The sequence below is a fragment of the Pseudophryne corroboree genome, chromosome 6, assembly GCF_028390025.1.
Source record: "Pseudophryne corroboree isolate aPseCor3 chromosome 6, aPseCor3.hap2, whole genome shotgun sequence".
NCBI lineage: Eukaryota > Metazoa > Chordata > Amphibia > Anura > Myobatrachidae > Pseudophryne > Pseudophryne corroboree.
The window spans coordinates 338,777,996-338,804,612 of record NC_086449.1 but is presented as its reverse complement, the minus strand read 5'-3'; the positions used below and the strand labels follow the sequence as shown (position 1 = coordinate 338,804,612).

General features: G+C 43.8%; 1 protein-coding gene across 4 annotated transcripts in view; it reads right to left on the bottom strand.

Annotated features, from left to right (window-relative positions):
- INSYN1 (inhibitory synaptic factor 1) overlaps positions 1 to 26,617 on the bottom strand; it is a 163,973-nt gene that overhangs the window by 65,634 nt on the left and 71,722 nt on the right. For all 4 annotated transcript variants that reach the window (XM_063926459.1, XM_063926461.1, XM_063926460.1 and 1 more), the window contains one exon: positions 16,522 to 17,020. In XM_063926459.1, the coding sequence (XP_063782529.1) occupies positions 16,522 to 16,677 (156 nt within the window). In that variant the 5' untranslated portion in view covers positions 16,678 to 17,020. The remainder of the gene's footprint in view (positions 1 to 16,521; positions 17,021 to 26,617) is intronic.

Genomic DNA, 26,617 nt, shown 5'->3' with positions numbered 1-26,617 from the left:
GTATGCCATGCAATTGGGTACCGTCGGTATATAACAAGTGCCTCCTCTTTGCTGAAAGTTAAATATCCTCCCCGTGCCACTGATGTAAGGAGCTATTTAGTGGGGATATTTTTTGTAGAGTAACCGTCTCTGACACTTGTACTTGTGCTGGTTCACTAGCTGGAATCACCCAAGACCTCCGTTATCTGTATTCCACGTACCGGCATTCACTGCATCGCCCGGTTACCACCCAAATAGTGCGGCTGGAATATCCTTAACAGCCGGTGTCCAAAACACGTTGATACACGGAGTCCCTTTGCAGCGGGTTTAGGGTGTAGTAATTACCCAGCAATTACGGCAGTGGTGGCTGACATTCACCGTACTGCCTGGAAGCTATTCAGCTAGCACGGCTGATTTTACCTTTTAGAGCCGGAGTCCAATATACCGAGATGTGTAGAGTCCCTTGTTGCAGGTTCAGAAATGTTCAAATTCCCCAGTGATTAGGGCAATAGTAGATGATCCAAATACAGAGGTCACTCCAGAGCTAATACCTAACGCGTTTCTCGACCATTAGCCCCGGTCGTTTCATCAGAGGTAGATAGAGGGAAGTTCCCCTCTAGCCATATTTAAAGCCCCAGACTAATTATCAAATAAAAACAGCTGCTAGCCTTATTCAACTCTGTGGAGCAAAATTTAAAGTGATAAAGGACCATAAAATTCAAATATACATCCACACAATAGAATTAAATACCAAAATACTCAGGAATGGAATAGATAACACATAGACAAAATCCCGCATCCATCACTCTTAAAAAATGATAATAATAATTTCCGTAATTACATAATTAAATTGATAACGGCACCAATAAGGTACTATAAAATTCCAAACAGTGACATAAATACACACTTTAATATAAATATATACTCAAATAATGAGGAAACATTTAACCAATGATGATGGTGATATTATAATTATTGTATATATTATAATATTCAAATAATGCTGAATTCATCCGTGGAATCGACCGAAGGAAAAAGACAGACACAAAACGGAGAGATATATTTAAACTCATCCAGAGTGTGTCTGTCAACCATCCGTCAAACCCACAGTCACACTTCAAAAAATAATAATATAATCCTTACCTACAATTAAACCTAAAATATCATAATTAACTAAATCTATATTTATTATTAAATATCAGTGCCCCCATATGCATGTGTCGCTCCGTGTATATATGTAAAAATGCAAAGCCGCATATTACATATGTCTGCAACTTTACAGTGACACTAAAATAACCCCAGACTACCATAAACATACTATAATATAAAACCTACTTCATACTGGACAAATAGATAATTCCAAAATCCTATCAGTAATTGGATATTAACCCATTCTGTGAGGGAACATTCAGACTCTTATACATTATTCAGTTCAACTGTGTCATTCAGACCCTGTGGGGATAATGTTTGTAGTTGGAATATCCAAAAAGCTTCACGTTTACAAAGTTTATTGTACCTATCACCCCCCCTACACGTGGGTCTGACTTGCTCAATTGCTCTTACTGAGAGACCTTTGAGATTCCCCTTCTGACATACATTAACATGATTCGAGAGGGTATGTGTTTTCACACCCTTCATGATGTTACGTCTGTGCTCAAGAAATCGCACATGTAGGGGACGTATAGTCCTCCCCACATATTGAATGCCACAGAAACATTGGATTACATAGATTACATAGCTAGATCTACAATTGAGAAAGGTAGTTATTTCAAAATTCTCCTTGGTTGTATGTGAATTGATAGTAGTACATTTATGATCAACATATGTACACGTCAGACATCTGTCCTTCCCACATTTAAAGAACCCCCTTGGTTTAGGGGGCAAACCAAAGATGGGCTCTTCAGTGTCTATACCAGATATTATAGGTCCTCTCTTAAACAAACTTGGTGCTAATTTTTGTTTAAGATTTTGTGCTTTTTTAAAAACCACAGGGTTCTTCTCCGTAATTGCCCCTTCTAAAAAACGATCTGATTGTAGAATCATAAGATTCTTAGAGATAATCCTCTTAATTTGTCCTGCAGCTGAATTATACTGTGTAATAAAAATGGGTGGTTGATCAGATCTCCTATTTTTACGAGGTGTTACATTCTCAGGATTTAACATTAGTGGTCTCGATTGACGTGAAGTATATTCTAATGCCTTATCAAGGAGGTGGATCGGGTATCCTTGTTTAACAAATGACCCATACATATCCCTGGCCTGTGTGTTGAACATTTCTTCCGTGGAGCAGTTCCTACGTAACCGGAGGAACTGACTTTTAGGAATATTGTTCTTCCAGGGATTGTAATGACTGCTCTTATAGTGTAAATAATTACCACAGTCCACCTCCTTGATATATGTAGAGGATTCTATTACACGATCCTTAATCGAGACCGTAATGTCCAAAAAATTAAGACTATTCGGGCTATAATTATTCGTAAATTTGAGACCCAACATATTTAAATTTAAATAGTTAATAAAACCTACCAATGATTCGGTATCACCCTCCCAAATAATAAAGACATCATCAATGAACCTGCCATAGAGGACCAGACCCGCGCCAATGGTGGTATTGAGAATATAACTATCCTCAAACCAACCTAGAAAAAGGTTGGCAAAACTTGGCGCGAATCTAGTCCCCATGGCAGTCCCCTTGTTTTGTAAATAAAACCGGGAGTCAAATGAAAAATAATTATGTTCTAAAATGAACCTAATTGACAATAATAAAAAATGACGAAGTTCATCAGACACTTCCGAATCACGTGTCAAATAATAATTAACAGCCACTAGACCCCATTCATGTGATATGTTCGTATACAGAGACTCTATATCACATGTGGATAATATATATCCATCTTTCCACTTTACTCCTTCTAGCTTCTGTAGAAAATGAGTCGTATCCTTAATGTGTGAGGGGAGAGAGGTAACATACTTTTGCAAATGGGCATCAATAAAGGAAGAAAGGTTTGCTGTAAGAGATCCTACTCCAGATATAATGGGCCGTCCTGGAGGGGAATTTAATGTTTTATGAACCTTTGGGAGGTGATAATAGATTGGGATAATCGGGTAAGGTGTCCATAAATAATTCCAAATATCTTTAGTAATGACTTGTTGTTCTAATGCTGAATCAATCAGGGATTTATATTCTTCCAAAAAGGCACCTGTAGGATCAGCAGGTAATTTCCTATAGAACATCTCGTCATTAAGTTGTCTATATGCTTCTTTAAGGTAATCGGTCTGGTCTTGAATGACCAGACCCCCCCCCTTTATCCGCTTGTTTAATTATTATTGCCTTATCTTTAGTAAGGTTTTTAAGTGCCAATCTCTCTGATCTAGATAAATTATCCTTAAAGGACTTTTTATCTTGTCTATCACATAGATTCTTAAAATCTCGCATAGTCGTGGAATAAAAACCCTCCACAAAGGGACCTCTATGTTCGAGTGGATAGAAATCTGACGCCTTCTTAAATTTAGATATTCTCTCATTTATGGGGCTCATAATGTCAGATATTTTAGTAAGTTCTACACAAGACCTTTCTTCCCTTTCATCACTCAGAGACTCCAAAATGTCTATTGCTAGGATATCATCCTTATCAAGACAAACTGGAGTGCCATTGATTTTCTTTTTCTGTAAAGATTTCATCGTAAAGTATCTCTTACGGCTTAGGGTACGAATAAATTTGTTCAAATCAACAAATAATGTAAATAAATTAGGTCTAGTTTCTGGGGCAAATTTCAGACCCTTGTTAAGAAGGGTAATCTCCCCTGAAGTTAGAGTCTTTGTTGAAAGATTAAAAATACCCTTATTGGCTGTTAGTTTCTTAGATTTCTTTGAGGTAGCTGACTGTTTGTTTGATTTCTTGATTCCTCCTCTACAACCTCGCTTTCTTCTTCTCTTCTCCTTTTTGGAGTGTATCTGCTCCTTATTTGCTCCCTCTGATTTAATTGTTGTGATTCTCGAAGTGATGCATTTCTCCTGTCTAAAAAATGAACCGAGGACGGTCCACCTTGATCTAATTTAACTCTATGGGCAGGGATATTATCATTTAGAGAGTCATATCTATTTACATGTGTATATCTATCATAATCATCACGTAATCTCTGATGTCCCCTAATGGATCTATCTGAGTAATCTCTATTCCTCCATGTAGTGGTCTCATTATTCCTATTCCCCATATGATTCCTACCTGGACCTGAGTCGTATCTCTGTCTATAGCTTGGTTTCCTCCTTCTCTCCTGTCTACTCCCAAAACCCTCTGAGATCCTCTCACGTTCAATATAGTTAGTATTGTCAGAGGATCTATTAGGGGACCTAGCTAGTCTACCGTTTCTTGATGGTGTTCTAAATCTTTTATTAAGGGATCTTATTGTGATTATATCACGAGTTAAGTTTAGAGTGATTGTGGCATTATTACAGGTTCTTTTATGATCCAGATGGTTTAAAATTTGCTACAAATTGTTCAACATTACTGTGAGGTCACTTCTGAATTATATAGTGTATACTGTGTATTTTTATATACATTATATTTTAAAAAAAATTTCTATCCATATTTTGGATTATTAATAAAAATATTATATTTTAGAAATTAATCCTGTTGCGCACAGATTGGTCTCTTTTTCTTGTTTATCCTGTATGAAAAGAGGAGGCTCCTACCACCATTTGCACGCCCTCTGCAAGTGCTGGGAAGAGCACCGCCCGTCCAGTTGCTGATATTGAGATTGAGAATGTCACTGTAGACGTACACAAGGATGTGGAGGATATAGGTGTAGCTGGCGCTGAGGAGGAAGTTGATGATGAGGATTCTGATGGTGATGTGGTTTGTTTGAATAAGGCACCAGTGAAGACAGTTGTTGTCCGTGGGATGAGAAAGCCCATTGTCATGCCTGGACAAAATACCAAAAAAGCCACCTTTCAGTGTGGAATTATTTCTCCACAAATCCGGACAACAGGTGTCAAGCCATGTGTTGCCTTTCTCAATCCATAATAAGTAGGGGTAAGGACGTTAACCACCTAGGAACATCCTTCGTTATACGTCACCTGCAGCGCATTCATCAGAAGTCATTGTCAAGTTCAGAAACTTTGGGTAAGAGCGAAAGCAGTCCACTGATACCTAAATCCCTTCTTGTTCCCAAGCTCCTGCAAGCCACACCACCAACTCCCGCAATGTCAATTTCCTCCTCAGTCAGGAACGGAAGTAGTCCTGCAGGCCATGTCACTGGCATGACTGACGAGTCCTCTCCTACCCGGGATTCCTCCGGAGGATCCTTGAGTGGTACACCTACTGCTGCTGCCGTTGTTGCTGCTGGGAGTCGATCGTCATCTCAGAGGGGAAGTCGGAAGACCACTTGTACTACTTCAACTAAGCAATTGACTGTCCAACAGTCCATTGCGAGGAAGATGAAATACTGTATGACAGCAGTCACCCTGTTGCAAAGCGGATTACTGAGGCCATAACAACTATGCTGGTGTTAGACCTGCATTCGATATCCGTCATTAGTGCAGTGGGATTTAGACAGTTGATGGACGTACTGTGTCCCGGTACCAAATCCCATCTAGATTCCACTTCACTAGGAAAGCAATTTCCAGACTGTACAGGGGCATTAAGAAGTGTCCTCAGTGTCCTGAAAAATGCAGTTGTACCCACTGTTCACTTAACCACGGACATGTGGACAAGTGGAGCAGGGCAAACTAAGGACTACATGACTGTGATAGACCACTGGGTAGATTTATTGCCTCCCGCAACAACAGCAGCGGCACCAGTAGCAGCATCTCACAAACACCAACTCATTCCTAGGCAGGCTACACTGTGTATCACCGGTTTCCAAAAGAGGCACCCCGCTGACAACCTCATATGGAAACTGGGGGACATCATTGCACAATGGCTTACCCCACTTAAGACTCTCCTGGGGATATGTGATATTGGACAACGCCACCAATATTGTGCGTGCATTACTTCTGGGCAAATTCCAGCATGTCCCATGTTTTGCACATACAATTAATTTGGTGGTGCAGAATTTTTTGGAAAATGACGGGCATGCAGGAGATGCTGTCGGTGGCCTGAAAAATGACAGGCCACTTTCAACATTCAGCCACTGCGTGCCGAAGACTGGAGCACCAGCAAACACTCCTGAACCTGCCCTGCCATCACCTGAAGCAAGAGGTGGTAACGAGGTAGAATTCAACACTCTATGTGCTTCAGAGGATGGAGGAGCAGCAAAAGACCAAACATCCACCTACGATATAGGTAAAGGATGGGGAATGCACCTGACTCAAGCGCAGTGGAGAATGATATCCGTGTTGTGCAAGGTTCTCCAACCCTTCGAACTTGCCACACATGAAGTCAGTTCAGGCACTGCCAGCTTGAGTCAGGTCCTTCCCCTCATCAGGCTTTTGCAGAAGCAGCTGGAGAAATTGAAGAAGGAGCTAAGATGGAGCGATTCCGCTAAGTATGTGGGACTTGTGGATGGAGCCCTTCATTCACTTTGCCAGGATCCAAGGGTGGTCAATCTGTTGAAATCAGAGCACTACATTTTGGCCACCGTGCTCGATCCTAGGTCTAAAGCCTACACTGTATCTCTCTTTCCGGCAGACACAAGTCTGCAGAGGTGCAAAGACCTGATGGTGAGAAAATTGTCAACTCAAGCGGAAAGTGACCTGTCAATAGCTCCTCCTTCATTCTCTCCCGCGAGTGGGGCTGCAAGGAAAAGGATAACATTTCCTAGCCCACCCACTGGCGGTGATGCAGGGCAGTCAGGAGCAAGTATTAAAATCTGGTCTGGACTGAAGGACCTGCCAACTATTACTGACATGTCTACTGTCACTGCATATGATGCTGTCACCATTGAAAGAATGGGGGAGGATTCTATCGGTGACAGTATCCAAGTAGGCATGTCAGACAGTCCGTATGCATACTGGCAGGATAAAGAGACAATTTGGAGGCCCTTGCACAAACTGGCTTTATTTTACCTAAGTCGCCCCCCCAGTGTGTACTCCGAAAGAGTGTTTAGTGCAGCCGGTAACCTTGTCAGCAATCGGCGTAGGAGGTTACTTCCACAAATTGTGGAGAAGATGATGTTCATCAAAATTAATGATAAATTCCTCCAGGAAGACCTTTACCAGCAATTGCCTCCAGAAAGTACACTGGGACCTGTGATGGTGGATTCCAGTGGGGTCGAATTAATACTCTGTGAGAAGGAGGATGTACACACTGAAAGGGGTGAGAAATCGGAGGATAAGGATGACATCTTGCCTCTGTAGAGCCAGTTTGTGCAAGGAGAGATTAATTGCTTCTTTTTTGGTGGGGGGATTAATTTCTTCTTTTTTTGTGGGGGCCCAAACAAACCAATAATTTCAGCCACAGTCGTGTGGCAGGGGTGATCTTCAGGTTGCCGGCGGCCCGGCTCCCTATAACCACCATACCAGCGCCAGAATCCCGACCGCCGGCATACCGTCAACTTTTCTCCCTCTTGGGGGTCCACGACCCCCCTGGAGGGAGAATAGATAGCGTGGTGCGCGTAGTGCGCCACCGTGCCCGCAGCGTGGCAAGTGCAGCGAGCCCACAAGGGGCTCATTTGCGCTCGCCCAGCTGTCGGTATGCCGGCAGTCGGAATTCTGGCGCTGGTATGCTGGTTGCCGGGAGCCCGACCGCCGGCAACACATACTACACCCGTGTGGCAGACCCTGTCGCTGAAATGATTGGTTTGTTAAAGTGTGCATGTCCTGTTTATACAACATAAGGGTGGGGTGGGAGGGCCCAAGGATGGGTGGTCTTCAGGTTGCTGGCGGCCGGGCTCCCGACGACCACCATATTGGTGCCGGAATCCCGACTGCCGGCATACCGACAGCTTTTCTCCCTCTTGGGGGTCCATGACCCCCTGGAGGGAGAACAGATAGCTGCTTGGCAAGCGGAGCGAGCCCGCAAAGGGCTCATTTGCGCTTGAACAGCTGTCAGTATGCCAGCGGTCGGGATTCCGGCGCCGGTATGCTGCCCGCCGGGAGCCCGACCGCCAGCATCACATACTACAACCCCCAAGGACAATTCCATCTTGCACCTCTCTTTTTTTTATTTGCATTATGTGCTCTTTGGGGCCTAGTTTTTAAAATTGTCATCGTGTCTGCCACTGCAGTGCCACTCCTAGATGGGCCAGGTGTTTGTGCCGCCCACTTGGGTCACTTAGCTTAGTCATCCAGTCACCTTGGTGCAACCTTTCGGCCTAAAAACAATATTGTGAGGTGTCCAGACTAGACTGGAAATTAGTGGAAATTAATTTTATTGATGTTAATAATACCGTAGAATCAAAATTACCCCCAAATTCTGTGAATTTAGCTGTTTTTATGTTTCTTTCAAAAATCATCCAGATCCAAAACCGAAGCCCAAAAGGGTGGTTTTGGCAAAACCAATCCAGATCCAAAACACGAGGGGGGATCCAGAGCCAAAACCAAAACACAGAACATGAAAAGTGCCCGCTGCATATCTCTACTTACAACCATATACCAAAGAAAAGACGCAGGCTGGATTCGAAGTCAATAAAGTGTATAATGCTCAGTTATTGTCATAAGACTAAACACTACAGATTGTGGAATCCAATTACAAGAAAGCTTGTCAAGAGAAGGGATGTTGTATTTAAAGAGGCAAGTTGCAGAAAAGATGGATTTGACATGCAGAGCAAATACTGTATGTGTCATTGGACATGCCAGAAGCTGGAGATAAATCTCAACCAAAGATTATCAGCGTGGAAGTAAGTTCAACCACAACAAAGATCAAACATTGGCAAGCCACTCAGAAGATTTTATAAGGAATTTGCAAGCATTGCATATTGTGTACCTCAGCAGATCCGAAGGAGACTGATTAGTGTGAATGGAAGTCTACAATAGGATAAGAGACTTTTCAAGAGTTAGGAATCCAAAGTAAACAAGATATCAAGCATTAAGACAGTAACAACAGTTTAAAAGTTCTGAATCAAAAGACTGTTGCTGAGTCTTATATTGTCAGTGAGATGGACTTTACTAAAGTTCAAGTGAAGAAGGGTAAAACAAAGTTTTTTTTATATGATATGCCTAACCACTTTTTTTTTACAGGTTGCTACAAGAGAGCTTCAGTAGTAAGGTTATGTAACATGGAGAAGCTTGTAGTGGGAGGGGGTGTTAGAAGTGGAGTACACTACAGCGCATGTGCTAGATAAATTATACGTATAATCTGATTGGTTGCCACAATCTTTAGTAAATATACCCCTATGTGTGTGAGGCTATTGAACGGTATGTGTGTGGGGCTATGGGGCAACATGTGTGTGAGGCTATGGGGGCAGTGTGTATGTGAGGCTATGAGACAGTGTGAGGGGGCAGTGCGTGAGGCTATGGGGAAAGTGTGTGTATGTGAGGCTATGGGGGCTTTATGTGTGTAAGGCTATGGCGGCAGTGAGTATGTGAGGGGGGATGCCAAAGGAAATTCTTACACATTGGTGGTCATTCCGAGTTAATCGCTCGTTGCCGTTTTTCGCAGCGCAGCGATCAAGTGAAAAAATGGCAATTATGCGCATGCGCATGGTACGCAGCGCGCATGTGCTAAGTACTTTCACACAAAACTTTGTAGTTTTACCCAAGCTCGAGCAACGTTTTTCAGTCGCTCGAGTGATCGTAGTATGATTGACAGGAAGTGGGTGTTTCTGGGCGGCAACTCAGCGTTTTCAGGGAGTGTGATAAAAAACGCAGGCGTGCCAGGCAAAAACGCAGGAGTGGCTGGAGAAACGGGGGAGTGGCTGGCGCCAAACGCAGGGCGTGTTTGTGACGTCAAACCAGGAACTAAACTGACTGCAGTCATCGCAAGATAGGAGTAGGTCTGGAGCTACTCAGAAACGGCATGAAATTTTTTAGTAGCAATTCTGCTAATCTTTCGTACGCAATTCTGCTAAACTAAGATACACTCCCAGAGGGCGGCGGCCTAGCGTGTGCAATGCTGCTAAAAGCAGCTAGCGAGTGAACAACTCGGAATAAGGGCCATTGCTCAAATTGGTTTTCAACTGGCACGGTATACATCAAAGGGAGGTCATTCCAAGTTGTTCGCTCGTTGCCGATTTTCGCAACGGAGCGATTAAGGCAAAAATGCGCATGCACATGGTTCGCAGTGCGCATGCGGTTAGTATTTTAACACAAAACTTAGATTTACTCACGCCCGAACTAAGATTTTTCATCGTTGAAGTGATCGTAGTGTGATTGACAGGAAGTGGGTGTTTCTGGGCAGAAACTGGCCGTTTTCTGGGAGTGTGTGGAAAAACGCAGGCGTGCCAGGGAAAAACGCGTGAGTGTCTGGAGAAACGGGGGAGTGGCTGGCCGAACGCTGGGCGTGTGTGTGACATCAAACCAGGAACGAAACTGACTGAACTGATCGCTATTTGTAAGTCTCGAGCTACTCAGAAACTGCTAAGAATTTTCTATTCGCTATTCTGCTAATCTTTCGTTCGCAATTCTACTAAGCTAAGATACACTCCCAGAGGGTGGCGGCTTAGCGTGTGCAATGCTGCTAAAAGCAGCTAGCGAGCGAACAACTCGGAATCACCCCCCATATACTATAGCTGTGAGGTTAATGGGTTTAATACTATCAGCTGGGGATGGTTAATGTACAAGAAACCATCAGCTGCTGAAAGTTTTTATCATCATTGTGTATTATTGTGCCAGTCCTTGAAGTCCTAGCAATATCAAAGGTATGTTACAGTTATGCGCTGTTAAAAATAGGTCTGCAGCTAGTGTCTACACAAAACAGGGTGTTCATCCGGGTGTGGTTCATCAAATCGACAGTATCTAGGTCGACAATGTTTAGGTCGACCACTGTAGGTCGACAGTCACTAGGTCGACATGGATGGAAGGTCGACAGGGTTTCTAGGTTGACATGTGCTAGGTCGACAGGTCTAAAGGTCTACATGAGGATTTTTTTTTTTTTGGTGTTGTTTTCTTCGTAGAGTGACCGGGATCCCAAATTAGTGCACCGCGTCCCCTCGCATGGCTCGCTTCACTCGCCATGCTTCGGGCATGGTGCCTTCGCTCCGCTACCGATTCGCTCGGCACACTTTACCGTTCCAATCGTAGTCCACGTGGATCGTTAAGTATGAAAAAATTCAAAAAAAGAAAAAAAATGTGAAAAACTCATGTCGACCTTTAGACCTGTCGACCTAGCACATGTCGACCTAGAAACCCTGTCGACCTTCCATCCATGTCGACCTAGTGACTGTCGACCTATAGTGGTCGACCTAAACATTGTCGACCTAGATACTGTCGATCTTCAGACCGGATCCCGTTCATCCAACACCCTAAATAGCCTTGATGAATAAAAAATGTTAACATGTTTAAATAGGGAAGTGCTGGTCTGTTACGCAAACATTTTTTATTCATCAAGCCCCTGAGGTCCTGCAAGAGATCTCTTTTGTTAAAGGCATAACTGCAGATGCATCCATGTCTTACTGTACCACAATTATGTAAACATGCACTTACAGTACTTGGCTTAAGCATAATAGCATCTGTCGTCTTCCTGTTCCACCTCTCCAGGCATAAAATGTATCCATGGACATATGCTTATCTTACACAAAATATTAAATGTATGAAGAACCATAAATGAGCACCTTGATGATGGCTGCATAAAAAAGATTACCTTACTTGATACTTCCCTATGGGTGTGATACCTTTTACTGGCAGTGCCCAGGATGCTGGCCAGCGGTCATATGGCCAACAGCGACAACTTGATGGAGAAGATCCAAACAGGTGTCCGGTAAATATACTTACCTACCCCACCAACCCCCTTAACCCTCCCTCCCCACAGCCTAAACCGCAGCTTAATCCTAATACTCCCTGGTGGCACCAAAACCTAACCCCCCATTCTTGCAGCCTACCCTCCCTCCCCCGCTGCCTAACCCTAACCCTCCCAGAGGGTGCCAAAACCTAACCCTATCTCCCCTCTTCAGAGCCTAACCCTAACCCTCCCTCCCCCGCAATCTAACCCTAACCCTCCCCAGTGGCGCCTAAACCTAACCTCCTCCTGGCCTGTACCTAAGAGACCTTGACATACTTATGATCGGGATACCGGCTGTCAGGATTCAGGCATCAACACTGTCAGATTTCCGGCGCTGGTATTATGGCCGCAAGTTGGCATTCCGGTGCCAAGATTTCGACTGCCACAATCCCGACCTTCGGCATGCTGAATGTATTCCCTGCCCTACATGATGAAAAATGTACCTACATTATCATTATGGTGCCCATATTTCTACCCCAGAAAACAGCAGAGATAGTAGAGACTATGGGGGTCATTCCGACCCATTCGCACGCAGCGGTTCTTCGATGCGGTGCGAACGGGTTGGAAATGCGCATGTGCGATGGATGCTGCCAGCGACTAATGTGATCGCAGCGGTGATCGCAAGAAGATGGACAGGCAGGAGGTGTTCCGGGGCGGATACTCACCGTTTCCAGCCGTTTTCGGGAGTGGTAAGAAGAACGCAGGCGTGTCCAGGCAAACGGAGGGCGGATGTCTGACGTCAGGACCGGGACCTTCATCGTTGGATCCATCGCACTGGGTGAGTAACTGCAGGGCTAGCTTTGAGTAAAACTTTTTTAGCATAGCAGGGCTGCACAAGCGTTCGCAGCCCTGCTATGCTACAATACACTCCCCCGTAGGCGGAGAGTAGTTGATCGCACCAGCAGCAAAAAGTTGCTTGGTGCGATCAACTCGGAATGAGGGCCTATATTAGTTGTTAAGAATGAAAACAATGTGTAGCCCTTATGTGGAAAGGACCAGTGGCGGTTTTTACCTATGGGCTGCAGGACTGTAGCTCCCCCCAGGTAAAATCTGCTACCCAACTCAGTGTCGGTGAAGCCAGATTCAGTCCGTGACACTACACTGGCTTTGACTGGAAGTGACTTCTTATTGGAAGTTCTACCTGTCAGTCACAGACACTACAGGCAGTCCCATTGGGAGCTGTTTCCTCCATCTGGGACTGCCAGACCGGGCTGCTATAGGCAGAGAGCTGGCTTCCTGTAGGAAGCCAACTCCTTGACTCATCAGCCCTAGCCAGCTTCTATGGGCTGCAGCCAATGCAGTCCATAGAAGCCGTGGTTTTGCATATGCGCAGGACTGTTGCTGCTACTGCACATGCGCTGGGTCCCAGCATCTGTAAACTTTAAATAGCACAGGTGAAGGGACTCAGACAGCAGTTGCGGTGGGGACAAGGAGAGGGAGGACCTGGCAGTAGTGGCAGCTCTCCTCTTAAAAGGTAGGAGCTGCCGCTGGAAAGGACTGTTTATCATTAGAGAATAAGTAGCTGCTTAGCAGGCGACTGAAGTGTTTAGTTCCTTCACTGTGATTGGTTTCCTTAATTAATGACCAAAAATTGCTGAACAAAATGCTGTCAAATGTGGAACAATTATCCTCCAGGATTTTCCCACTGTGAGGGAACAGTCACAGATTCACTTTGGGGGGAGGGGGGTGGGTATTTGACTATGACATTTGGCATTGCAAGCTGTCACAAATTACGATTGCCATTATATCATTACTTATTCCTTATTGGATTCATTATTCATTACTCATTCATTATTTATTATTATTATTATTATCCTTTATTTATATGGCGCCACAAGGGTTCCGCAGCGCCCAATTACAGAGTACATATGCACATAATCAAAACAGGAAAACAGTGACTTACAGTTGAAGACAATTTAGGACAAGTACAGGGTAACTAAGCATAACTACACAAGTAAACGACATAGAGATCATTTCCAAGGTGGCCAAAAAAACTGCGGGATTTGGGCAGTTGAGGATTATTAAAGTAAGAAAAGGATAAGCACATGAGGGAAGAGGGCCCTACTCGTGAGAGCTTACATTCTAAGGGGAGGGGTAGACAGACAGGGGTGACACAGATGGGGTACATAGAGAGCGTGGAACAGAGGGTTAGGATGAGATTTGGCTGGGTTTGGTAAAGAAGTGGGTCTTAAGAGCCCATTTGAAGTTTTGTAGAGAGGTGGAGAGTCTGAGGGGGAGAGGTAAAGAATTCCAGAGAAAGGGAGCAGCACGTGAAAAATCTTGGAGATAGGAGTGGGAGGAAGTAATCAGAAGACAGGAGAGTCGGCGTGCATTAGCAGAGCGAAGATGACGGGTGGGAGAGTAAAGGGAGATAAGGTCAGAGATGTAAATGGGAGAGGAGTGGGTGAGTGCTTTGTAAGTGAGTGTGAGAAGCTTGAATTGGATTCTGAAAGGGAAGGGAAGCCAGTGAAGGGCTTGTAGGAGAAGGGAGGTGGACGTAGTGTGTTTGGTGAGGAAGATAAGCCGGGCAGCAGCATTGAGGATAGATTGGAGTGGAGAGAGGTAATTGTCAGGGAGGCCAGTTAGGAGGAGATTACAGTAGTCCAGTCTGGAAATAATCAGTGAGTGAATAATGATCTTAGTGGCATCCTGGGTGAGAAAAGGTCTGATCCTGGAAATGTTTTTGAGATGAAAATGACAAGTTTGTGAGAGGTGCTGAATTATTGAATCCAATTCAAGCTTCTCACACTCACTTACAAAGCACTCACCCACTCCTCTCATATTTACATCTCTGACCTTATCTCCCTTTACTCTCCCACCCGTCCTCTTCACTCTGCTAATGCACGCCGACTCTCCTGTCCTCTGATTACTTCCTCCCACTCCTATCTCCAAGATTTTTCACGTGCTGCTCCCTTTCTCTGGAATTCTTTACCTCTCCCCCTCAGACTCTCCACCTCTCTACAAAACTTCAAATGGGCTCTTAAGACCCACTTCTTTACCAAACCCAGCCAAATCTCATCCTAACCCTCTGTTCCACGCTCTCTATGTACCCCATCTGTGTCACCCCTGTCTGTCTACCCCTCCCCTTAGAATGTAAGCTCTCACGAGTAGGGCCCTCTTCCCTCATGTGCTTATCCTTTTCTTACTTTAATAATCCTCAACTGCCCAAATCCCGCAGTTTTTTTGGCCACCTTGGAAATGATCTCTATGTCGTTTACTTGTGTAGTTATGCTTAGTTACCCTGTACTTGTCCTAAATTGTCTTCAACTGTAAGTCACTGTTTTCCTGTTTTGATTATGTGCATATGTACTCTGTAATTGGGCGCTGCGGAACCCTTGTGGCGCCATATAAATAAAGGATAATAATAATAATAATAATAAGAATAATAATTGGTACAAAAACAATTTTACAGCATCAGGCTAATACAGTATTTGTACTTCTATTGCTTGTCGAAGCTCGCTATTCCTAATATGGGCTACATATTTTTGTTAAGAAAATAGCCTTTGAAGTAATAAAAGTTTTTAAATATACATCTAAGATTAAATATTTTAAAACATATTGCTATAATGATCCATTATTCTCTTTTGCAATTGGTTCCTGGTAGTGAGATGGCTGTGGGACAACTCGCATTGTCCATTAACACTGACAAAGACACATTGGTGTGTGCACCTGATAATACATTGGGAGAACACACACACACACACACACACACACACACACACACACACACACACACACACACACACACACACTGTGTAATCACTGATAAATGAATGTTGTGTTTTTTTAAATTAGGTTTATGAAATAGAAATAGGCATGGTTGCATTGATTAATGGAATACGAATGACTGGCGCTCCATAGACTTTCAACACTTTAGGATTGTAAACGATATATGTTTTTAGCATTTATTGTATTAAACTGTATTTTTGTTTCAGAGGGAATTTATTAATTTGGCACTCAAAAGGTCGATACCGTAATGTAAAATGTTGACATGGATAAGATGTTGGCACCCAACATGTAGATACCTGCAAAACGTCAACACAGTTAAAATGTTGACAATGGAAACTTTAGGGTTACGGCAGAGGCGTTTCTAGAAAGGAGGGGACCCGTGTGCAGACTCCATGTGTGGGACCCCTCCTCTCCTGTAGCCATCACCGCTGCTGTTAGCGCTCGCAGCACTGAAACTCTGGCACAGTGCCAGAGTCTACAGCGCATGCGCAGACTCTGAAAAAATGGCAGCTGCGTCATTTTTCGGAGTCCTGCGCATGCGCTGTAGACTCTGGCACTGTGCCAGAGTCTCTAGTGTTCAGTGCGCTAGCTGCGGTGGGGACAGCTACAGGAGAGGAGGGGTCCCACGTACAGTCACCGTTGGACGCCAGAAAGGTGAGTATAGAAGAAATGGGTGCAGTGTGTGTGGTGTGGGCCACACTGCACCCATTATAGATACGGGTTACGGAGGATAAGCAGTAGGCTTATAATTGGGTGTCAACAATATGTAGCTGTCAACATTTTGTCTGTCAACATGCTGTACCTGTCAACAGTATGGTGTCGATATAGTGATTGTCAACATCGTGTTTGTAAACAAAACATACCGAAACATACAATACTCATGCCCTAATTTGGCACCGAGGTGAACAGTTTAGTCTACATGTTGATGGTGAGTTCATAGAGCAATGGTCATTTACTGTGATGGACTTTGGTGGAGATGGATATAACATTCACTTACCTCTCTCAGCTCTTTTGCCACTTCTTTGAGGTCCCGTAAGATTCCTTCTAGCTGACCAATGACTGCCCGGACTCTCCCTCGGATTCTCTCCCTCTCCCCAGCTCTGCAGCTGCGTCCCCCTTGCTCCGTGGTCTTCCCCACCCCCCGAGAGCACATGGTTCAGAGAGAGGCCTCCAGCCTCCTCTACAGCTTCTCTCCTCTGGGGGGAGCTCTGCATCTTAACGTCTAAACCCCCTCTAGCCCTGCACCCCCTCCCTACACACAGCCCCTCACGACTCCACCCAGGCCCCCTTTCAGGAGGGCTAATAGACTGTACAAGGTCAGGCAGACACTGTTGTTGTGGCTGAATGTAAATCTGGGAGACAGTGCGTTATCTAATAAGAAAAATAGAGACATAGAAGGCAAAATATGTAATATTTGATAGGGGCTTTTCAAGCTGCACCAAAACTTTTTGAGATGGGGGGGCAAGTCATGAAGGTCTGAGATGAAGTCCCGATACCTGTGTATAGAAAGAAAAGGTTGAGATGAAAATTATTCCTATTTGCAGCTGGAGATTTTATGATAGAACAGGAGGTAATATAAGGAGCAATCTGGAATGCTGTAGGCATAATGAAGACATCTTTTATCCGGAAAACCAATATTCAGAAAATTCTGAAAATCACATAAAAGGTTATTAAATGCTGCTGTGCAGTGATCTCTGTGAGCACCTCTTCTGGATGAGCGGTACATTCTAACTATTTTTCAATGTTTTAGGCATAGAGCTACAATTTATAGGAAAAAACCCATATCTATCTGATCACATAAATGCTGGACAACAGATCCCATACACATAACAGAAAGGGTTGTATTTGTCAACTGCTGTATGGATACACATGATCAAAATATAGTTATATTGAGTGGTGGAGTTTCAGTATACATCACAGTAATTAAAGGAGTAAATATTTCAACATTAGGAAAATGCAGACTGACTGCAATATGGATATTTACAAAGTGCACTGTGGTGCAACACTGCCGCTTAAAATACTATGCAACCAGTGCAGCTTCTAGTTTTTCTCTTAGAATTCTCATTTATCTTACTGTATGTCTGAAATGAATCATGAGAGTGGATTTTGTGTTTGAATGCATTTATTACATTGGGCATATTGGTCCCGATTCAGAGTAGAGATGACTATCAAAGCGATCACCAACCACTGGGTCACCAGCAATGGTGCTATATGTGCTTTGCATCCAAAGCATATATCTATAGACCGGAAACCATTGATGAGCATCCCTGATGTGGGTCTCAATGGGGGCAGTCCTATCAGGGCTGGTGGGTGGGGTTCAAGCAGCAAAACATGGGGCTAAGTGGCAGGCAGCAGTGGCTCCTACCTTTTGAGGAGAAGTGGAGCTGCTGTGGGCCAGGTCCCTGGATCACACACGTGCAGACGAGTGGCGGCTTGGCTGCCCATGTGCAAACCCCCAGCTTTTATGGACTATATCAGTTGCAGTCTATAGATGCCAGGTTTGCCGCTGCTTTACTGCGCATGTGCCGATCACTCCCATGGGATTGCAGCCCGGTCTGGCAGTCCCGGAGGGAGGAAACATCACCCAATGGGGCTGACTGTACTGGGGTTGACTGGCAGCTAGGACTTCTACACTGCCAGTCCCTGTGTAGCTAGTACAGTCACAGACTGCAACTGGCTCCCTCCATGCAGTGGCGGATTTTACTGGGGGGGCTGCAGTCCTGCAGCCCATAGATAAAATCTGCCACTGGTGGCAGGCCAATCAGGGAAGGGGGTGGGGATTAGTGACATGCCCATTGAGCCATTGATAGGAGAGAACCCTTGGATCTCTGCCATGGATGACAGGCCATCAATGGATGCTAACCATCGATGGTCAGTGGCCACCCTTAATCCAGTGTTGCATACAAATTGCTTACAAGTGGGGCTGCATTGTGTGCTTGGGATAAATGTGCATATTAGCCTTTATTAAGAGATGGCCACACAACTCCCATCCATCCGCTTGTGACATTAGCCGTCATACAGTAGCTATCAGCATAGAATTTACATCAGTCTTGTTTTTGGTACAAGAAATCTGTCCGAAATCAGAAGGATTGCTGTGTACGCTCACCTATGAATAGCCGTTAAGTCCACTACATACCCATGACACACACTCATTACACTTATACTACATATGAATGACTCGTTGCTATCCATTATGCCACACACGAAGTTGCGATAGAGATCCGTATGAATTGTTCATAGCTGCTCACAGTTGCATATAAATGATTTAGATGCATGCACAAGGAAAATAAAAAAGATCCACCTGCAAAACGGACTTGTGTGCATCTCTGAATCAGCACTAGTGTGGATACAAATGTACTTTTGTGCAGTTGGACTAGAAGTAGCAAACTGAGTACCATTAAAAGTACAAATATGTCGTCCCTCAACTTTGAAAGTTGTTTGCCGCAACTAGTGTGCCCGTGGCCATGCGCATGCACTGCATACACACCCACAATCCATAAAAGGGAGCATATGCTCCCACAAACGTGACACAAACGGGTGTGGCTAGTCGCAATTCGTGGGTAAGCAGACGACGGCCGCATCTGTTTAACATGAGATCCAATTTCTGCCAGATCAGTTCTCCAGTTCCTCTGTAAAAATCTCTTTTTGAGTGCCTCCAACAAAGTAGGCAACTCCCTATTAAATACACCCTCTCCACCACTTTATGAAATTTATATCATCTTGTCTTACAAAATCCATAGTCAACATGGAATGCCCATGATTTTTTCATCAGAAAGTTTAAACATTGGCAACCCCATAGTCACAATCATTTTTGTTAAAATGACACAATGGGGGGAATTCAAATGTTTGAAAAGTCAGTTGGGTGTCTGTTTTTTCCTGTCTATTAGGTAGGAAAAAACAGACACCCAACTGACTTTTCAAACAATTGAATCTCCCCCAATAAGTAGAAAAAAGGATTTAGAACAGAAAGTATAGTGGGGCCAATACTAGTGCCATTTAAGCCCGAAGTCTAGGTCACCTGTGAGATAATGAATCTAAACTGAAGTCTCTTCACTATGGTGGTCTATAGCCGTAGTCATACAGTAATTGTTTGATATACCCTGGAAAGAGTTTGTACTTATGGGATGCAGTTAATATGCCGGCTGTTAGGATCCCGAGTTCAGGAGACCGACATCAGAATCTCGGCAGCCGATGAATGCCGCCACCCGGAATCCAGACAAACTTGGGGTATTCCCACTTGGTTGATGGGTCCATGCCACCAACCGAGTGGGAATAGAACCTGTGGCAAGCAAAGCGAGCCACCGGGCCCAAAGCAAGGTGAGCCTGCGAGGGGACTCACTGCCGGGATTACGACAGACGGGATGACACTGTAGGTATAGTGACAGCCGGCATACTGTCTGCCGGTCAGTCGTATGTATCCCGTACTTGCATATGTTCTTTTTTTGTGTCATATCTGAACCAAAATATAAAATGTTTTTGCATTTTGTGGATTGCATGCCTTCTCTTCCCAACTTCCTTTCTTTTCATAAAGGGGCCTATTCATTATCAGGGGCCTATTGGTTCCCAATAATTAAGTGCCCAACTCACCGGGAGTTGCAATAGTGGATACTTAACTAAGGCATTACTCCAGTGTGGGGACAGATGTTCCAAAAAGCAGCAGTCCTCATGATCATTAACAACTGTAGTTACGCTGCTAGTCAGTATCAGTGTCTGAGCCAGAAGTGTTAGTGCGCAGCGTAAGCCAAGTCAGTCATTTATATGGAGAAGGCTGGCACTGGCAGAGTATCCCATTTTGCAACCTGACGCTTATTCCCATGGGAAGGAGCAGGGCTCTGGGGGACAATGCCATCTGAAGATGATATAGGTTCCCACAGGAAAACTCTGAAAACTTTGTTTTTGAAGCTTGCTGAATATTAGGTGGCCCCATCTACATGTGTTATGGGCCCATTAGTAAAAATGAAAAAGCCCCCAATAATACGAGTTGTTCGCTCGTTATTTTTTTTCGCTACGGAGCGATTAGTCGCAAACTGCGCATGCGCAATGTACGCAGGGCGCCTGCGCCAAGTAAATTAGCACAAAAGTTTGGTATTTTACTCACGGCATAACAAAGTTTTTTCATCGTTCTGCTGATCGTAGTGTGATTGACAGAAAGTGGGTGTTTCTGGGCGGAAACTGACCGTTTTCTGGGAGTGTGCGGAAAAACGCAGGCGTTTCAGGGAAAAACGCGGGAGTGTCTGGAGAAACGGGGGAGTGGCTGGCCGAACGCTGGGCGTGTGTGTAACGTCAAACCAGGAACGAAACTGACTGAACTGATCGCTGTTTGTGAGTAGGTCTCGAGCTACTCAGAAACTGCTAAGAAATTTCTATTTGAAATTCTGCTACTCTTTCGTTCGCAATTCTGCTAAGCTAAGATACACTCCCAGAGGGCGGCGGCTTAGCGTGTGCAATGCTGCTAAAAGCAGCTAGCGAGCGAACAACTCAGAATCACCCCCATTGTACAATCAATGTGTTTGTGTGTGAAAAAAGAACAAAAAAAGTCTGAAATCTGGATTAACAAATAGTTCAAACAACTGTATAAATATATTAATACATTTGTGTCAGCCATTATGATTGCAGCAAATCTCTCATGATATAATAACTGTTTCACAAGGACAGTTACAATTTTTAATCAGGAGGTCTGGCACTTCTATTGATTATTAGTTAGGCATTTGGGGCTTGATTTAGAGTTTGATAATTTTCAAAATCCTAGACAGGGCCGGATTAAGATCTGTGGGGCCCCCGGGCAACAAACCTGTGGTAGCCCCTATAAATATAATTATCAAAGTTTATATATATATATATATATATATATATATATATATATACACAAAAACACTCCGGCACTCTTAGCTACCTCCGCAGGGTGTACCTTGCTCCGGTGCCCTCCCCAAGGGTCTCAGCCCTTCTGGATATGACTTGAAAGAATGGAGGCGGCACTCAGAGACTTGAAAATCAAACAGCTTGTGTATTAAAGTGAGGTCTACGTTTCGAGGACCACCTCCACGTTTTCAGGTGAGGAGGATTTTTCATTGTACCATCTCAAGCATTTTGGTGTGTGTCCAATTAATTGTATTGTTGTTTTATTATTGTCCTGTCATGTCAGATTATGACTATGGATTAAAAAACTCTTTTTAAAATTTGTTACTAAACTGTTGTATTTTTTGTCGGGTGACTATTTCTTTGGTGAGAGGGTTTCTCTATAGGCCCCAATTGGGAATTCTCTAAGGGGAAAAGAATCCAAGAGAAGTTTCGTCCACGAATCTGGAATTGAATAATTTCCAATCAGCATCTAATATTATAGCGTACTCTGTATTTATTGTATATATATATATATATATATATATATATATATACTGCTCAAAAAAATAAAGGGAACTCTTAAACAACACAATGTAACTCCAAGTCAATCACACTTCTGTGAAACCAAACTGTCTACTTAGGAAGCAACACTGATTGACCATCAATTTCACATGCTGTTGTGCAAATGGAATAGACAACAGGTGGAAATTATAGACAATTAGCAAGACACCCCCAATAAAGGAGTTGTTCTGCAGGTGGTGACCACAGACCACTTCTCAGCTCCTATGCTTTCTGGCTGATGTTTTGGACACGTTTGAAAGCTGGCGATGCTTTCACTCTAGTGGTAGCATGAGACGGAGTCTACAACCCACACAAGTGGCTCAGGTAGTGCAGCTCATCCAGGATGGCACATCAATGCGAGCTGTGGCAAGAAGGTTTGCTGTGTCTGTCAGCGTAGTGTCCAGAGCATGGAGGCGCTACCAGGAGACAGGCCAGTACATCAGGAGACGTGGAGGAGGGCGTAGGAGGGCAACAACCCAGCAGCAGGACCGCTACCTCCGCCTTTGTGCAAGGAGGAACAGGAGGAGCACTGCCAGAGCCCTGCAAAATGACCTCCAGCAAGCCACAAATGTGCATGTATCTACTCAAACGATCAGAAACAGACTCCATGAGGGTGGTATGAGGGCCCGACGTCCACAGGTGGGGGTGTGCTTACAGCCCCACACCGTGCAGGACGTTTGGCATTTGCCAGAGTACACCAAGATTGGTAAATTCGCCACTGGCGCCCTGTGCTCTTCACAGATGAAAGCAGGTTCTCACTGAGCACATGTGACAGACGTGACAGAGTCTGGAGACGCCAAGGAGAACGTTCTGCTGCCTGCAACATCCTCCAGCATGACCGGTTTGGCAGTGGGTCAGTAATGGTGTGGGGTGGCATTTCTTTGGGGGGCCGCACAGCCCTCCATGTGCTCGCCAGAGGTAGCCTGACTGCCATTAGGTACCGAGATGAGATCCTCAGACCCCTTGTGAGAACATATGTTGGTGCAGTTGGCCCTGGGTTCCTCCTAATGCAAGACAATGCTAGACCTCATGTGGCTGGAGTGTGTCAGCAGTTCCTGCAAGACAAAGGCATTGATGCTATGGACTGGCCCGCCCGTTCCCCAGACCTGAATCCAATTGAGCACATCTGAGACATCATGTCTACGCTCCATCCACCAATGCCACGTTGCACCACAGACTGTCCAGGTGTTGGCGGATGCATTAGTCCAGGTCTGGGAGGAGATCCCTCAGGAGACCATCCGCCACCTCATCAGGAGCATGCCCAGGCGTTGTAGGGAGGTCATACAGGCACGTGGAGGCCACACACACTACTGAGCCTCATTTTGACTTGTTTTAAGGACATTAAATCAAAGTTGGATCAGCCTGTAGTGTGTTTTTCCACTTTAATTTTGAGTGTGACTCCAAATCCAGACCTCCATGGGTTAATAAATTTGATTTCCATTGATAATTTTTGTGTGATTTTGTTATCAGCACATTCAACTATGTAAAGAACAAAGTATTTAATAAGATTATTTAATTCATTCAGATCTAGGATGTGTTATTTTAGTGTTCCCTTTATTTTTTTGAGCAGTATATATATATATATATATATATATATATATATATATATATACAAACAGAAAGTTCAGCACTCACCAAAGCAAGCTCACTTATTTTCACAACATGAATAAATGATGGGGTTTTGTTAGTGAATTGGCCAAGATGGTACCCCATCTTCATGTAGGTCCTACACTATCACAGAGTCTCAAAAATTAAAACCTAGCAACTGTATCACACATAATATAACTGAAAAAATGCCTACTTGGTTTAATGTGTATCTGCCAATACTCCATGGCTTTTAAAAGGTACACTAGTCACCTGACAATGGCTGATAAATTACTAAAGAACAGCTGACCCAGGTTTAAGATAATTGGGCTTGCATAGGGGTGCATGAACAAAGCTTGTGGCCACAGTTAATGAGTCAACCAAAGATTAACCCTACAATATACCAACAAATATAAAACCACAGCACTCACCACCCCAGAAGCGGGGTGCAGTGTCTGCACTCACCACTCATAGGGTGGGGTGCATGTAGCCCATGGCCACCTAATTAAAAATATACAAACAGAAAGCTCAGCACTCACCAAAGCAAGCTCACTTTGCTTGCTTTGGTGAGTGCTGAACTTTCTGTTTGTATATTTTTAAGTAGGTGGCCATGGGTTACATGCACCCCACCCTATGAGTGGTGAGTGCAGACACTGCACCCCGCTTCTGGGGTGGTGAGTGCTGTGGTTTTATATTTGTTGGTATATATATATATATATATATAACTGCACCTCAGTCAGCATTCTGAACAAGGGGGTCTCCAGGCATGGGGGGTGAGAGAGGGGGGGGGGGGGCATGGAGACAGAGATAGGGGCATGGGAGAGAGAGGCATGGGGGGAATAGACAGCCATGGAGAGTGAAGGTGCAGTAGGGAGAGACAGGGCAGAAGTGCTTGCACTCACGTGCCCGTTAGCTCTAAAGGTTTGTGGGAAGCTACCGCGTTGTCTTTCCAGCTAGATGCCCCAGAACATGAAGTGACTTTGGTGGGTTCCCCACATTCCGGCAGGGCTTTAGTCAGCCATGAGGGAGTATGCGGGAGGCAGATGGCATCTGGATCCCAGTGCGTTATGCTGACCGAATCCCGCGGGAGGGACATCAGTATGGAAGACACTGACAGTGCTCACTCGACCCCTGCTGACACCACCCAGCATTGGAGAACACACCAGCCAGTTCTTCCTTATTTCACCAGTTGTGAGACTGACTTCACTGAAGTTCCTCGCTGCGTGAGCTGATCCCTAACAGCAGCCAGAGACAGCTAAATGCTTCAGTTTTATGTGAGCAATAGTGTGGGGGTAGTGTGTGGGGCCCCTAATGGGTGAGGGCCCCCAGGATGACTGCCCCTCCTATAAACCAGCCCTGGTCCTAGAGCTACACATAAAAATTTTATTGCAAAACTTGTGCTCTTAAATGTATATTTTGAGCTGCAGTGCTGCACATATATTAGTATACTTCCAACTCTAAACACAGCAGTATGTCTACATCAGGCATACATAAGCAAGTACTTATGTACAACTCTAGTGTAGAAAAGTAGATTGACAATGTTTTAAATGTGAAAGTTGCATTACCCTATACATATACAGTACACTGTAACTCTATTGAAGTGTCACAAACGCTACACAGAATAGTTTTACATACAATGAGTCTACTTTTCCTGTAGTAGTCCAAAAACAAATGACAAACAAAAAAGCAGCTTCAACGTGACCTAATATAGATTTAATGCCAATGAATGAAGTACAGCCGTAGTGGCCAAAAAGCATACAGCCATTTAGAAGCAGAGTTTTCCATGTAAGATGACTTATACCAAAGCATTCTATGTAATATTTACTGAGCAACATTGTGAAATTACCTCTAATTAATTATAGATATTATTTATTTGCCTTTAATAGGCAATACATTATAAAACTGACCCAGAATCATTTCTTTAAATTTAGAAATTTGTATGTGCTGCCTAGTTCATTACAGAGCAAAGCTTTCAGCTGTTATGGATTCCTGTCACAAATAAATACCACGTAATTCTTAATACAGGTTGAGTATCTCATATCCAAATATCCGAAATACGGAATATTCCGAAATACGGACTCTTTTGAGTGAGGGTAGGATAGTGAAACTTTTGTTTTTTGATGTCTCAATGTACACAAACTTTGTTTAATACACAAAGTCATTAAAAATATTGTATTAAATGACCATCAGGCTGTGTCTATAAGGTGTATAAGAAACATAAATGAATTGTGTGAATGTACACACACTTTGTTTAATGCACAAAGTTATAAAAAATATTGGCTAAAATAACCTTCAGGCTGTGTGTACAAGGTGTATATGTAACATAAATGCATTCTGTGTTTAGACTTGGGTCGCATCACCATGATATCTCATTATGGTATGCAATTATTCTAAAATACGGAAAAATCCCATATCCAAAATACCTCTGGTCCCAAGCGTTTTGGATAAGGGATACTCAACCTGTACTAGTAACCTATTGGCAATCATCATATAACAGTACCAGTTATGGATGAAATCCGATTGTAAAGTAATAGAATGATGGGTAACCTATCAAGGGAGCATAAACATCTCTTATTTAGGGGGGGGGGGGGGTTATTTAGCAAAGTATGGAGAGAGATAGTGTATAGAGAGATAAAGCACTAACTAATCAGCTCCTTTCATTTTTTAAACACTGCCTGTAAAATAAGAGTTAGAAGCTGATTGGCTAGTGCTTTATTTTGCTTCACTTTATCTCTCCATGCTTTGATAAATAATAAATATCGCTTTTAATGTCAAAAACTTGGACTACCTCCAGGGACTTTGAATGCCACCACTGTTCTTGGTTTGTATTAAAAAGTTGATTGCCATGTGAGTTGGCCCTGAAAACAGGGGCCCTTAGTATCTTATCATTATTATTTTTTTAATTTATATATGGCAACTTATTTTAAATGAAACTTTTGTATGACTCCAACACCAGTGTCTCTCTACTAAACAGGCATTTACTCTTCTATTAGAGTCTCCTGTAACCATACATAGGTAATGTGTATGATGGAGCAAGTACTAATAGTGTATTCCTCAGAACCCCTTGTGAGTGGTTATTACCCAAAACTGTGAATCCTAACTTAACCACT